At 39.0% G+C, this 13,165-nt stretch overlaps 2 protein-coding genes across 5 annotated transcripts in view; both read left to right on the top strand.

Moving 5' to 3' along the window:
- The window catches only part of nrgnb (neurogranin (protein kinase C substrate, RC3) b), a 9,751-nt gene extending 1,103 nt beyond the window's left edge, over window positions 1-8,648 (top strand). The window contains exons 5-7 of one of the 2 annotated variants that reach the window (XM_014005266.1): window positions 1,017-2,757; window positions 6,551-6,752; window positions 8,026-8,648. In XM_014005266.1, the coding sequence (XP_013860720.1) occupies window positions 1,017-2,757; window positions 6,551-6,752; window positions 8,026-8,081 (1,999 nt within the window). In that variant the 3' untranslated portion in view covers window positions 8,082-8,648. The remainder of the gene's footprint in view (window positions 1-1,016; window positions 2,758-6,550; window positions 6,753-8,025) is intronic. The other variant, XM_014005267.1, reaches the window with a different exon arrangement.
- A 3,119-nt stretch (window positions 8,649-11,767) lies between these two features.
- hepacama (hepatic and glial cell adhesion molecule a) overlaps window positions 11,768-13,165 on the top strand; it is an 8,924-nt gene continuing 7,526 nt past the window's right edge. For all 3 annotated transcript variants that reach the window (XM_014005268.1, XM_014005269.1, XM_014005270.1), the window contains exon 1: window positions 11,768-12,015. In XM_014005268.1, coding sequence (XP_013860722.1) covers window positions 11,919-12,015 — 97 coding nt within the window. In that variant the 5' untranslated portion in view covers window positions 11,768-11,918. The remainder of the gene's footprint in view (window positions 12,016-13,165) is intronic.

Genomic DNA, 13,165 nt, shown 5'->3' on the forward strand with positions numbered 1-13,165 from the left:
CACTGACGCTGACCAAGTGGGTCCTCAGATAATTTCTAAAAACTAAATTAAATTTAAAACTGATGGATAATTTTAATTACAAGTTTTACAAAAAAAAGTTAAACATTTCAAATTGTGCTCAATCTGTTATTTAGATTTTGAGGGTGGACTCTCAGCTACCACCTGATCTAATTTTAGCTTAATACTTGTACAATTTTATGAAGACACTTTTTTTGTCTTTGTTAATTAGTTCTGGTGGCCATCATGAATCATAGCTACTCAAAAAGAAATCAGTTGTAGTCGTATACCCACTGATTATTTTCTGAGAGTTTCGTTTACATCAATTCAGTGGTTCACAAGATATTTTGCTAACAGACAAGCAAAAAAAACATAGGCAGTTACACAAATATTTTTAACCTTTTAATAGCAGATGATGATTAAAAAGTAGTATAAACGTAGTCAAGATTGTGTTGCTATTTTTATCTTAAAGTTATTAGCAATATTTCTACCCAAATCATCAAGGGTTTGTGTCATATGCCTCCAAACATTTTTTTTAATTATTTTTTTAGTTCAAAATATAAAAGGTTTGGAACCACTGGTATTAATCTCTTGAACAATGTAGTGTCTGTCTGCTAAAATATTCAAATTAACCAAATATAAAATACATAACTTTTTTATTATTGTTATTGCATTATTTTAAGAAAATTAAGTGTATTTTAAACTATGATTATGTGCATTAGAGTCATAATTTCAATAACAGTAAGAGTCTCTTGTACAATAACCTCTAAGAAAAAAATATATATTGCGATAAGGAGACCTAGACATGGCACTAAACATCAGCTCAGTTTTGTCAGATTTGCAGAAGTCGAGAAGGAAAAGAAAAAGGCAGAACTAATATTCATGACATCTCCAGCTGCAGAAGGAAAGTCAGGTTCCAGCTGAGTTTAACTGAAACTTAATAATATTCAGGTGTATTTTAAAAAGTCACTTTATTCTCCTCAATCTATTGAACATTACTTGTGTTAATTTTGTTGTAGAGCAAAACTATACGAGTCCCAAACTGAAGATGAATCAAGTCCCTCAGAAGAAGCCTCCTCTCTTTCAATTACACAACCCTGTGTCTCTGAAAAACCTGATTCACCTGAAGGCACGGATGAAGAAGAAATAAATATGGCGAAGAAACTCTCCATTTCAGGTCAAAAAGAACTCTCGGGAAATAAATTGGTTGCAGATATTCAGTCAGATGAAGAAAACACTGCAGACTTGGAAGAAGATCCAACAAAAAACACACCTGATGAAGTTGACAGGTCAGATCCTGAAAGGGATGACAACCAAAATGTACCTCAATTTGACTCAGATCCCAATATTTTATTGTCACTCAGAGAAATGTCAAATGTAGATGTGACCCCTCATGAGTTAGACCTGCCTAGTGACGAAGAAGGTGATCAACAAGAAAGTGAAACTGTAGATGTGGAGATTATAGATTCAAACAAAGAACAAAACATGGAAACTGGTAAACCGGTTGAGTTCCGTCCATTATCTGGACTAGCTGATGTGAACATTTGTGCCACAGATCTCGAAGGAACACAGGAAACAACCGAGGGAGGCACTGTTCAGGAAAGTACATATGTTGTTGAAGGTGACAAAAGTACAACCCCCCAGCTAGAAGAAAATGTTGAATTATCACAGTCAGAATTGGAGTTTACTCAAAGCAGCCAACAAGAAGAAAAGGATCAGGCACAGAAAAACCCAGAGGAGGATCAAACAGAGGCTAAAGCGTCTTATGAGAAATCTAATGAAGGATTYTCACTTTCTGAGAATGATTCTGATGACAGTGTTATACCAAAAACTTCTATGGTTGAGAATAGCTTTGAAGATGTTCCAGAAGCTCAGGGCATTGATGAAGTCGAGGAGGAAAAACTTCTGGAAGATGCTACAGTGGAGATCTTACAGAATAACAAATTAGAAACACAACAAAAAGAAGAGTCCATGGAGCTTACTGCACCTTTGGCAGATTATAATATATCTGATTCAGAAGATCAGCTTAAATTTGAAACAGCAAAAGACAAAACGGAGGGCAATACAGACGAGGAGGAAATCCATGCAGCGTGTCCTACAATGAAGGAAATGGTGGATGCAAACGCCTCAAATCTAAAGGATAGTGATGATGATGAAATGGGTGTTAAAGGCATCATCTCATCYGATCAGCCCACCACAGAGGCAGAAGATGAAATTCAAGAACACGAAACAGATCATGAAGATGCTGAGGAAATATTTGAGGGGATATTGTCCCAAAATCAAGAACCTAAAAAAACGCAACCATCGAAAGACCCTGATTTTGAACAAGATGAGATGGCAGACACAAGTGGTGAAGATGAAGAGAAGGGTTACGCAGAGATGGGCGATCGTGAAAACATTGATGGCAGCATGGAAGAAGTTTCATCACATGCAACCAAGTCTAACACATCAATCAGTAGAAGAGAGACAGAAACCTTTGACCAAGGTTTACCTCTGGAAAACAAGCAAAGCCCCATAACTGTTGGGAAATCACAACCAGAGAACATTTCAGAAGAAACACAGATTGCATCAAAGGAAGAAGAGGAATATATGGAGGAAATGACAGATTCTTATGTACAACGAAATAGCAAAGAAATGGAGAACGAGGAGAACATCATTCTTGCTCATAGTTCAGACTGGGCAGCTGCTGACTTTGAAGAGGAAGACAGCCCAGATGAGTCTGAAGAGAACCCTTCTGCATCTGATGACAAGGTTGACAAGGTAATTTTGAATGCTCTTTTCAACACATACCWGTAATATTGTATTTCAAACATTATGTCACAATTAAGTTTACACTTGTAATGAAATTGTCTTGTAAATACTTTCAATTTCATTACAACTTATTTTGTTTTCTCCACACTTAAAAGCAATCTGAAGGTGTCTTTGACACAAAGGTGACTTTAGCTAGTCTGCACTTCTTGCATTTCTCTCACAGGCAGCTTTATACAATGGCCCTTTAAAGTGCCTGTGACATGCTTATCCTTCAGATACAAAACATCAAAGAAAACTTTGTTCTGTTTAAGAAACGTGGCATACCACACATTATTTTAACTGACCTATTTTCTTTTGAACTTGGCTCCGCAAAAGGGAAACAGGAGGTGACATCAAAGGGGAACACCTTCAAGAAAAAAAAAATGACTCACTGGTCTTTGTTTATTGGAACATTATGATTTAAAATCTGACTTTTTATTTTATTTCTGTCTAATAGTGACTTAAAATAATCTAAAACATCAGATTCCTCTCCACAGTCTGAGCTGTTGAGCATTTTAGCTTAGCTCTGTTTTCATGCAGACATTCCCCTTTGACATCACTTCCTGTTGCTTCACATGCAAATATCTCAACTACTGTTCATCTCAGCAGCATGAAAATTATTTTGTAACATGTTCTCAATGTTGTCTTTACAAAAATGCGTTTGTATTAATACAAAAACTTTGATGTCACAGGCACTTTAAGGACAAGAGGTTGGGTTATAGCTCCAAAACGCTCAGCTTTCAGTTATTCCTCTGACAATTTAGACGCCTCTGAAACTCATCCTGGCAGGCACGTCTAAAAGATTCTTTCTCCGGGGTTTGAGTGGCTTTTTATGAGGCCTTTGCTTTGATGTATGCTCAAAAGAACTGTCTGAGGCCGATGAAGTCCCCCCCCCCAACTCTAGAACCAGCGCAGGCTCTGCAGACTGGATGCTTGACTGGATAATCTGTCATCATAAAAGACTGACAAAACAATTTGTCTTGTGATTAGGCCTCTAACATGCACTGCTGTCACAGGTGGCCCCGTCTGGCTCATATGGACCAACGAGGCTCAAAGCGCGCAGGGAGGTGGTGTAGGAAGAGGTACCGAGAATGTTTCTATGGTAACTCCTCACCATCCTGCTCTCTCTCTCTCTCTCTCTCTCTCTCTCTCTCTCTCTCTCTCTCTCTCTGTCGTCATGGAATTAACAGGAGATGGTGATGCTGATAGTTGCTAGGCACCCTCTGTACTACCTTTTGCAGCGGTTTCTAACTATTATTAAAAAGTAAAAAAAACCTCTCTTTTAACTGAAACCACAAAACTCTACAATATTTAAGCTTTTTTCTTTGAAGAGTTGTCTCAAACCATTTCTATAATTCAGTTTTTCCATGCACATATTATACTTTTATGTTTTAAACTTTATGTTTACACAAGCCCTCGTGACTAAACACCAATAATGTAAGGATAAATAATTTGACATTTATACTAAGGATCAGAAAGCCATTGACGCATTACAATCACACACACTGCTTCTAAAGCCAACACATTATTCATCTAATTGAACAGGCTGATCACCAATTAGTCATGTGCCTAACTTATCATGTTGTTTAAATGTTTAACACGCTGGCTGGAGCGTGTTACTGTTAAAGATACAACGCGGATAAAGGGATGTTTTCTGTTTCTTCCTCTCTCTGATTTGTCTGTGAGGCTGGCAGAGGCGTGTGGGCGGCCATACCAGCTGGGATCAGAGGGATGGAGAGAGCTGTTAGCTCACTCTGCCTCTAATAAATTTATAACACCTCCCAGTGTAAAATAGTCCAAGATGCTTGCACGGTTTTGCATTCACACTGTTAGTGGAATTTGAAAGTCAGCAATTAATGATTTTTTTTATTTATTTGTTTATGGCCATCTGTACTTTACATCAACCCTAAGTTGGTCATTTACTTTTTTATTTTTAGTTTGCTGCTGTGATGGAGAAACTTGTGAAATGTGGTGATACTAACTGCACTTGTTTTCCTATTTACATTGTGCTTTTTTTGTCGCTGATTTTTGTTTAGTTTTTTCTTATGTCTTTAAGTTGTTCTTAGTTTTTACTTTGTTGAGTAAAGTGAACAGAGTGGGTCAGCAACCTTAATGAGGCTGACAGGATGAAACACATGCTGTTATGTTTGTAGGAGGTCTCTCTCTCTTTCCCTCTCTTCCTCCCTTCTTCTCTCTCTCTCTCGCTCTGTGCGTGAGCGGCTGTTACTGAAGATACAGCCACTGTTAGCGAGAGCCAGTGAGGCATCTGTATCACATCGGAGATACATTTAAAGAGCGCTTTACCTGGCCTTAAACTAAATTTAGCCACAAGTCATCCTAAGTCAACGCATCTGAAGACAATAGTCATCTCAGAGGGTGAGAAATGGACTGTCACAATGTAAGTAGATGCTTTAAATTAACTTTTGACAAAAGAAAATAAATCATATTTGAACATTTTAAGTTTGTTCAGTGGATGCAGATCTCGATATTTGGGTTATGGACTTTGTCACGAGTGCTGTCAAACTGTTTGCTGCAGCTGCATTTGTTGTTCTTTCTGTTTTAAATAGTTAAAATGCATGGTACAGATTGATAATTTTGTGTTTCTCAAATAGTAAAATATTCAAAACAAATGGGTAAGACGAGGCTTATCATTATAACATTTGCTATAAAAGTGGATAACATTGTGGGAGATGTGTATTGGAAGGTTTAAACTCGATCTTTATCAGATTAAACATCCCAAAACATCCCAAAGACTGTGTGCTGGCAGAACAGTCCTGTGCAGAGGTGTATGTTTGCTCCTGTGAGGGAGCTGGATGCTGGCTGCTCAGTGAGCAGTCAGACAGAGAGGCTAATGAAAGCTGGCCGAACAGGTGGGTGGTCACACTCCTACACTGGAGGGGTTTCACTGGAGACATGACGCTCTGCTTCACCGAGATAGTGGGATGGCAGTGGGTTCATCCTGTGGGATGCCTTTGTATGAAATGTCAGTCTGTGTCCATAAGCACTAAAATATACCTTATCCGTTATCGCCACTTGATTTAAATGGGTGTTTACGTAACGCCTCAGTATCCTTTGGCATTATTCCACTGACAGTTTGTCACAAGCCTGGGTTTCTTTTCCGCCCACTCCACGTCTCCTTTGGGACAGTGGTTTTGGTACTTGCAATATCCGAGTGAGTGGCTGGTGTTGACTGCAGCAACATTTTTTGCTGGATCATCCATTTTGGGCAAAAGCTGAAGAGCAAGAACTTTTTTTGTCTTTTTGTAAAGAATACTTTGAATGTGAGATTTTATTTATTTTAAACTGAGTTGTGTTACTATGATATTAAATCTGTTGATAAATACTCCACCACATATGTAAGTTTTCTACACTGGCTTTGTCTCTGATAAGACAGCTGTTTTCATTTTCAGTTTTTATCGACCCTTTAGACTCTTGATGATTTAATGCTTTCCCTACTTGTCATCTACGATGAAAACAAGCAAATAAAAAATTAAATCCCCAAAGTAAGACTCAATGCAGCAGGGTTTCTTTGACAAAATAAGATGTCATGATGGTGGGTTAACTCAGCAGGCACAACTTACTTGCTGTTAAAAATAAATTGAGGAAATACACATATACAGTTAACTTTACAAAATATGGTCTCGCAATCTGCTAACGATGAAATACTCCCACTGGTGTTTCAGAAAGGGAAACATTATCGCGTTCACAAAATCTGCTTCTCCCGCTGTGATCAACTACTTCTCGGTTGTTTTCCTTTGAACAGGAGGAGTGCAGCCGGCCCCAGGAGGAGGAGGACATCATGGACATCCCACTGGATGACCCCGAGGCTAACAGGGCTGCTGCCAAGATCCAGGCGGGCTTCCGTGGCCACATGACCCGTAAGAAGATGAAGCCAGAGGACAAAACCGAAGGGGAGGAGGTGAGCAGCACTGGGGATGTGCTCAGCAGCAGCCAGGGGGGCTCAGGTCAGTGTTGTAGAGCCAAGGGGTAAGAATAAAGTCCTATAACACTGCTAAAATGGGCATTATGGTTAGTGATTGTACATAGGGTAAGTAAGAGTCCCAACACAAGCCTTATTGTACAAAGTGACTTAAGGTAAGTAGTAAGTTACTGATCTTAAAGTGTCTCAAATAGCCTTGTGGTTAGGTGGCCAAATCTTTTCAGGAGATGCAGTCTATAGCTTTGAGACAAACGTGAGCATAATGCAGAAACACAAACTGATTTATCATTGTACACAATTAAGAAAACAATCCACTTTAAATCCATAAATAATTCAGTACATCTCTTAAAGCTCCTCATGGCTTCACCCAAGTGTGATTAATGTAAGACAAGACTGAGTGACTCATTTAATTACCCCATGGGGTCTACAGCAACAGATGATTGAATCAGTTATTCAGTCTTTTTTTTCTGCTGAAGGGCTTGGATGAATCCACTTTTAGATGTGTTGTTAAACTATTAGAAACAAAAGACGTTTGAGTTGCATTTACTTGGAAAATGTCAAGTTACATTATCGCWACTGAAGCTTGTTTGCTGTCCTTTTATTTTATGCATGACTTTAGATGCAAAGCAATTTAGGCCACTCTTTAAATTGTACAAACTAAAATTTCTGCATGTATGAAATAAGCTTTAGAAAGCCCCAACTTGAGGGGAAATACGTACTTTTTTACAGGCAAATGCTCTAAGTAAATACATTTTTTTAAATTAGTGCCACTAAGTAGTTCTTATCCTGCAAGGCCACTTTCTGTGGGAAGGGTGTGCTCACCACATTTTCCCTAGCCTACTTTCCACCTGCCTCATATCTTTAGGTAGGAGATGTATTTATAGCTCCAGGTGTGTTAGATAACTTATGTGTAAAAGGGCCGAGCATAATTAATGGAGCTGTCTGAATAGAGCCGAGCATTTCCAGCTCCTCCCACTGGGGGAGACCCCCTTTTTTCGCAAGATAAAGGGGGTCTCTGTTCATTGGTCAAATTAGCCATGAAGTTAACGCTCAGTACTTTAAAAGTAAGTTCAGTCTAATTGCATTCACAGAGTATTATTCTTAATATGGTGTGCAGAAATGTGTTTTTTATTTAAATAATCCTTGAACAGTGGCTKAGTGTGCAGTTTCCCTGGGTCAGTAACAAAGTTTGCCTTTTAGTGTAAGATTCTTTACCCTTGACCACATGAATGAATGCAGAAACTGTTCCTGCTAMGTTCTTCATTTGTTAACTTTGCCTCGCCTGTGTCTTTTTTTAGAGACAGGAAGATCGAGGGCAGTAGAGAGAGACYACACATCTGTGCCGGAACAGTGACGCCCCTGTCCTGACCTGGATGGAAAGGAGGAGGAGGAGGAGGAGGAAGAGAAGGAGAGTTTAAGGTAGTGCGAGAAGTTTGGCTTKAGCTGGTTGAGCTGGCTTTCGGGCACACCTTCTTAATCCCACACACCCCACACCCCAACCTGAAGTCATTTTCTTTCTTTTCTTTTTTACACAAGTTAGCTGTAGAAAATGAACAGTTTCGAGGGTGTGTTATGTGAAATTTGTGAACTTTAACACTCCCTCTCTGCTTCTTCAGCAGCCTCATCAGTGCGGATYTCTTTGACCCAGAATTTGCAACTCGCTGCATGTACTTGTGAAACTTCTGGTACTGTGCTAGTTTTTAGACGATGATCTGTGAATGTGAAAATGAATGTCCTCTAAATGCTAAACAGGGCTTCTTTTGAATGGATCAGCGCATATACTCTGTGTGCACACCTTGTTATGCATCACTTTGATCAATTAGTCAATTAGTGCTTTATATTTGTTATTTGATGTGCTTGTATCTTGACAACTATTTGACTTGCCTACAAAAACAATTAAAACTTACAAATCACCAAAAGAGACGTAGCTACGTATGTTGTTTGTTTATACCTATCTCTCTGATCGCACAAGTCTTTTCACAGTTCCAAGCATTTTCTGTAAAATCTGATCTTCCAGAACATTGAGCATGCAGTATTCACACATTTAATCAGATGCATTTTGGTACAGCTTTATGACATATTAGTTCAGTATGCTCTGTNTTTTTTTTTTTTTTTTTTTTTTTTTTTTTTTTGCATTTGGTGGGTTTTACTTGTTTGTCAAAACAACTGTAAGAGTTTCCAGAGCCCTTGTGCTTTAAAAGTAACTGAATAGTACCTGAACTTTGGTGTAGAGTCACAAATAAATCCACTCTAAACATAAAATGTCTGTTTTAAACTTAATTCCAGACTGTGTTTGTTTCAAGCACATATCACCTTTATCTTTGCACTTGGGGGAAATAAAAAAGTGATTATTTTTTTTTTGCACAACGATACAGAACTTAAAGCAGCACATGGGCCTTTGAAACAAAAGCAGAGCTTTAAATTGAAGAAAACATGTTTTGTTAAATATGAAACGATGTTCGGCCTCCCGTGTGGCTCTCTTAAACAAGAAATCTCATGAATTATCCATAACGTAAATGTGTATTTAGCTTTTTCTGTTTCTGTAGCTGCACWAGACAAAGGTAGGCTATTTTGTTTCGTACTAAGAATGTTTATTAGACACCACAGTTGGAATAATAATATTAAACAAAATAAATAAAACTACATCACTAAATGGGTTATCCATAAAGTGTTATATATATACCTTTCTGGTACTTTATAACACAAAACAAGCTGTTTAAGTCACAAAAGTACACCTTAATGTCTCCTCATCTGTCGAGGCTGTCTTGTTGGCTCCATGAGAAGCAGGATAGAGCATCTTCAGTCTCCCAGCGCACCCACTCAGCCCACCCACACACATCTGAGCCACACAGCACACTGCACAAGCTCAGGCTGCACATGCATTCTCACACAGGAAAAACACAACCCATACTTTAGCAGGCAGATRGCACTCAAGTCACTCACTCCTGCTGTCACACACTCATACACACACACATGTACTGACGGGCTGTGTCACCGGCTGCAAAGACAGGACGAGCAACATCTCCTTAGAAGTGGTTTTGCATTGGCAGGGTGCAAGGCGCTTCCTCCTCAGGCTGACATCCCTCCCTTCTCCTCCTCCTCCTCAATCTCATAAACATCCTCTACGGGTTTTATTTGGACCTGTTTTGTTCTCCTACTCAGTCCCAGAGGAGCCGCGGCCACGTTCTGCTGTTTCTTTAATGACTGTGGGTGAGCAATCAATATTATGCACACCTCCAAACATAGCACAACACCCACTTTGTGCTGTAGATTGAATTCTGACAGCGAAGGAAAATACATATTAGAGGGAGAAAAAAATGCCCAGAAAAATCTTATCAGTCAGGACATTATTATTGAAGCTACATGTGAAAACATGCTTCCAAAGCTCATGGTTGCCTTGAACATCTTAAGTTTCGCACTGTCCCTTTGCAGAGTGGGACTATTTTAAGAGTACATCATAAGAACGACCTGCTTGGTTGCTTTGTTCTAATTCTTAGACAGCTTGTCAGTGAGGAAAAGATTTCCAGTCTCCTGGGAGATAATTAGAGATGAATAAGGCAGGACAAACAGCAGGGGGCGCAGTTATCTTTTTATATTTATCCCAGTGGTTCTGCCACTGTCTTAGAAGGAWCTTTTTTTATTTCTAACAGGTTTCACAACTGAGAGAAAGATTTAGAGATTTGCAATGATATTTCCTAGAGAGTCAATCATAACAAAATGACCACTGACAGGCAGAAAGAGTAACTCAACTCATCTCTTTAGTCATCTGTTATAAACACAACAATGGTTTCCGTCATAAAGCATTCACTTAAAGCTGTCTGAGCCTCACAAGTTGCTCCCCCCATCTCCCCCTCTGCAGGCTGCAAAAGTGTCCCACTCGATCCAGATCCCATTAGAAGATGAGAGGAAGGGCTTTTAGCGAGGGCAGAGGTGGGGGGGAGAGGTTGGACTTTGATGACTCACTACACAGAGACTGGAACCCCTAGGAGYACTGGTGGCTCCCACTCCCACTGTTAGCCCAGCTTCCTCCTCCACAGAGAAGTGGTCTTTGTTTGTCAAACAAAATGCTGTTAAACAATGTTAAAAAAAATACAATAATAATAATCCACCACTCATAACAAAAGAATTTTCTGGAGGTGGGCAAGATGACTTGTAATGCAGCTGACTCATCAGAGTGCGCTGGCTAATCTGGAACATCAAAGGCTGATGTAACATCTGGCAGTTTTACACATGGCATCACATCTGAAATAATGAAATCTGACGAACTTTCAAAACAATCTTGTTGGCAGAGAGGAGAAACATGCAAGGCTCCTGAACCTTTAAATCATATTCTTGTGTTTTACCAACTTGCACCCACTTTTCTTCCCTGGAGAGAACTTGATGTTTTTCTTTAGCTTCACGTAGCTTTAATACGAAAACACAGCCAAGAATTGTGAGGGCTTTGATACGTTCCCTCCTACTGGTTACCTTTAACTTTCAAAAAAAAAAATCATTTGTTGCCTGACTACAGCTTCTACGCCACCTAAAGGACAAAATAGATGCAACATTCCTAATTAGTCTGTTTTGCAGTGCCACTGATAAAWCTCCTGATAAGCTGAAGACTGGCACCAGAATGTGGTTTCAAAGTTTTATGTTCAAAGTTGACAGGAGGGTTGGTTCATAAAAGATAAACCAAGTTTATTGGACGGGTCCAATTCAAAGGAGAGTTTAACAATGTGACTAAAATGGGGCAAAGAGGGGGGCTTTAAGTGGGTTCCTCTCAAAGCTGCTTACTCAGCTGAAGTATTTTTGCAAAGTAGCAGAACTTAAGTTTTTGATTGCTCCCTTTGAGTTAATTGTGTATGTTCAGAAGCTTTAAAAGATAACAGAAATACAAAGTTGCTTTTAATAATATCTATATAGATTTAGTTCCTTTTTTTAAAGGGGCAAAGTTGAGCAGAAAAAAGGGCAGATCCACAGTGTGTCTCTGTCTCACAAGAACCCCCACACACACATATATGCACACACACACAGTTGGCTGTTGTTGGCTGTGATGACTGGGGTGCTGCGAAGAGAGTGGGGCTCAGTGGGACCAGGCAGAGGCCAGTGCAGCAGGCAGGCAGGCAGCGGAGAGTGCTGAACCACAGAGACGTGCCCGGSGTGGATAAACCATGTTCTCTAAGCGGGAGAAAGACTCAGCCCAGGACACAAGATGAAGGTGGAGAGGAAGTCCTCCTCTACAGGCAACAGTTTCAGAGGCATCCCTCRACTGCTGACACTCTCTGGCCTCGTCCTCCTCGTCTTCTCAGGTAGGTCCAAACATTTGTTAGAGAAGCAGAAAACARAGATTACAATACATGAACACTTTTTAAACTGTAAAATTAACCAAAACAAAGCCTGACTGTTTTTTTTTAACTTTTGCTGCTGAGTACAATATAGCTTACTTATGTTTGCAACACTAATCTCAAACAAAACTAACTTACTTTTCTAAAGGAAGTCATCTTTCAGCTTAAATTGGTCTAAAATGTTTGTGTCATTTGTGCTCCATGAACTGGCAGTTGAATGGATTTGTTCAGTGTTGTGTAAAGTACCTGAAAGTGATACTTGAGTAAAAGTATGATCTTATCATAAAAATACTTTGGTAAAAGTTAAAGTCTTATCTAAGAATATTACTTGAGCAAAAGTCTTAAAGTATCTGATTAAGTATCAAAAGTAAATTTCTGACACAAAATGTACTCAAGTAATAAAATTAAAAGTATTGAGTAAAAGTGAGCAGTTAGATTTTCCAAAATGACATTTATTGGGAGGTGACCTCCCCAAAAAACTTTTTTCTAGTGGCGTGCAGCTGTAAWGGATTGTGTATAAGCTAATAGGGTGTCAGAGTGGTATTTATACTTATCATCTAACCACAATTAAATTCACTTGATTCAGGAGATACAATTTATCAGGATTGTGTTTTTTTTATAACAACTAGGAATAAATTAGGAGTAACGACTTTCTACTTCTTACTTTTAAAAAAAATGTAAGGAGTAGAAAGTACAGATAATTGTGTAAAAATGTAATGATTAAAAGTAAAATGTACGCTGAAAAATAAATTTCTACTTAAGTACAGTAATAAAGTGTTTGTACGTAGTAACTTTACAACTTTGGATTTGTTCATGGGTGYTTCTCAACACTGAGCTCTTGCTTGAAGCTGAAAAGAACCTGAAGAGGTGATTGAGAGCGAATGGGGGACTTTTAGTTTAAAGAGTGACGTTTATTTAATTTGATGGTTTTTTAAGTCTCATAGTAAGAAGAGCTGTAAACCAGGCAGAGTTCGGCCTTCGTTTCACTGAAGCTTTTTGACGTTCATTCAAGAGAAATAAAGATAAAAAGTTAAAAGTTGAAACGGGACAAACAGTGTGTTCTGGTTTCACAGCAGTACCATGGGTCCAGTTTACCCAACCGGCAGAATAACTG

The sequence above is a fragment of the Austrofundulus limnaeus genome, unplaced genomic scaffold (assembly GCF_001266775.1).
Source record: "Austrofundulus limnaeus strain Quisiro unplaced genomic scaffold, Austrofundulus_limnaeus-1.0 Scaffold29, whole genome shotgun sequence".
Taxonomy (NCBI): Eukaryota; Metazoa; Chordata; class Actinopteri; order Cyprinodontiformes; family Rivulidae; genus Austrofundulus; species Austrofundulus limnaeus.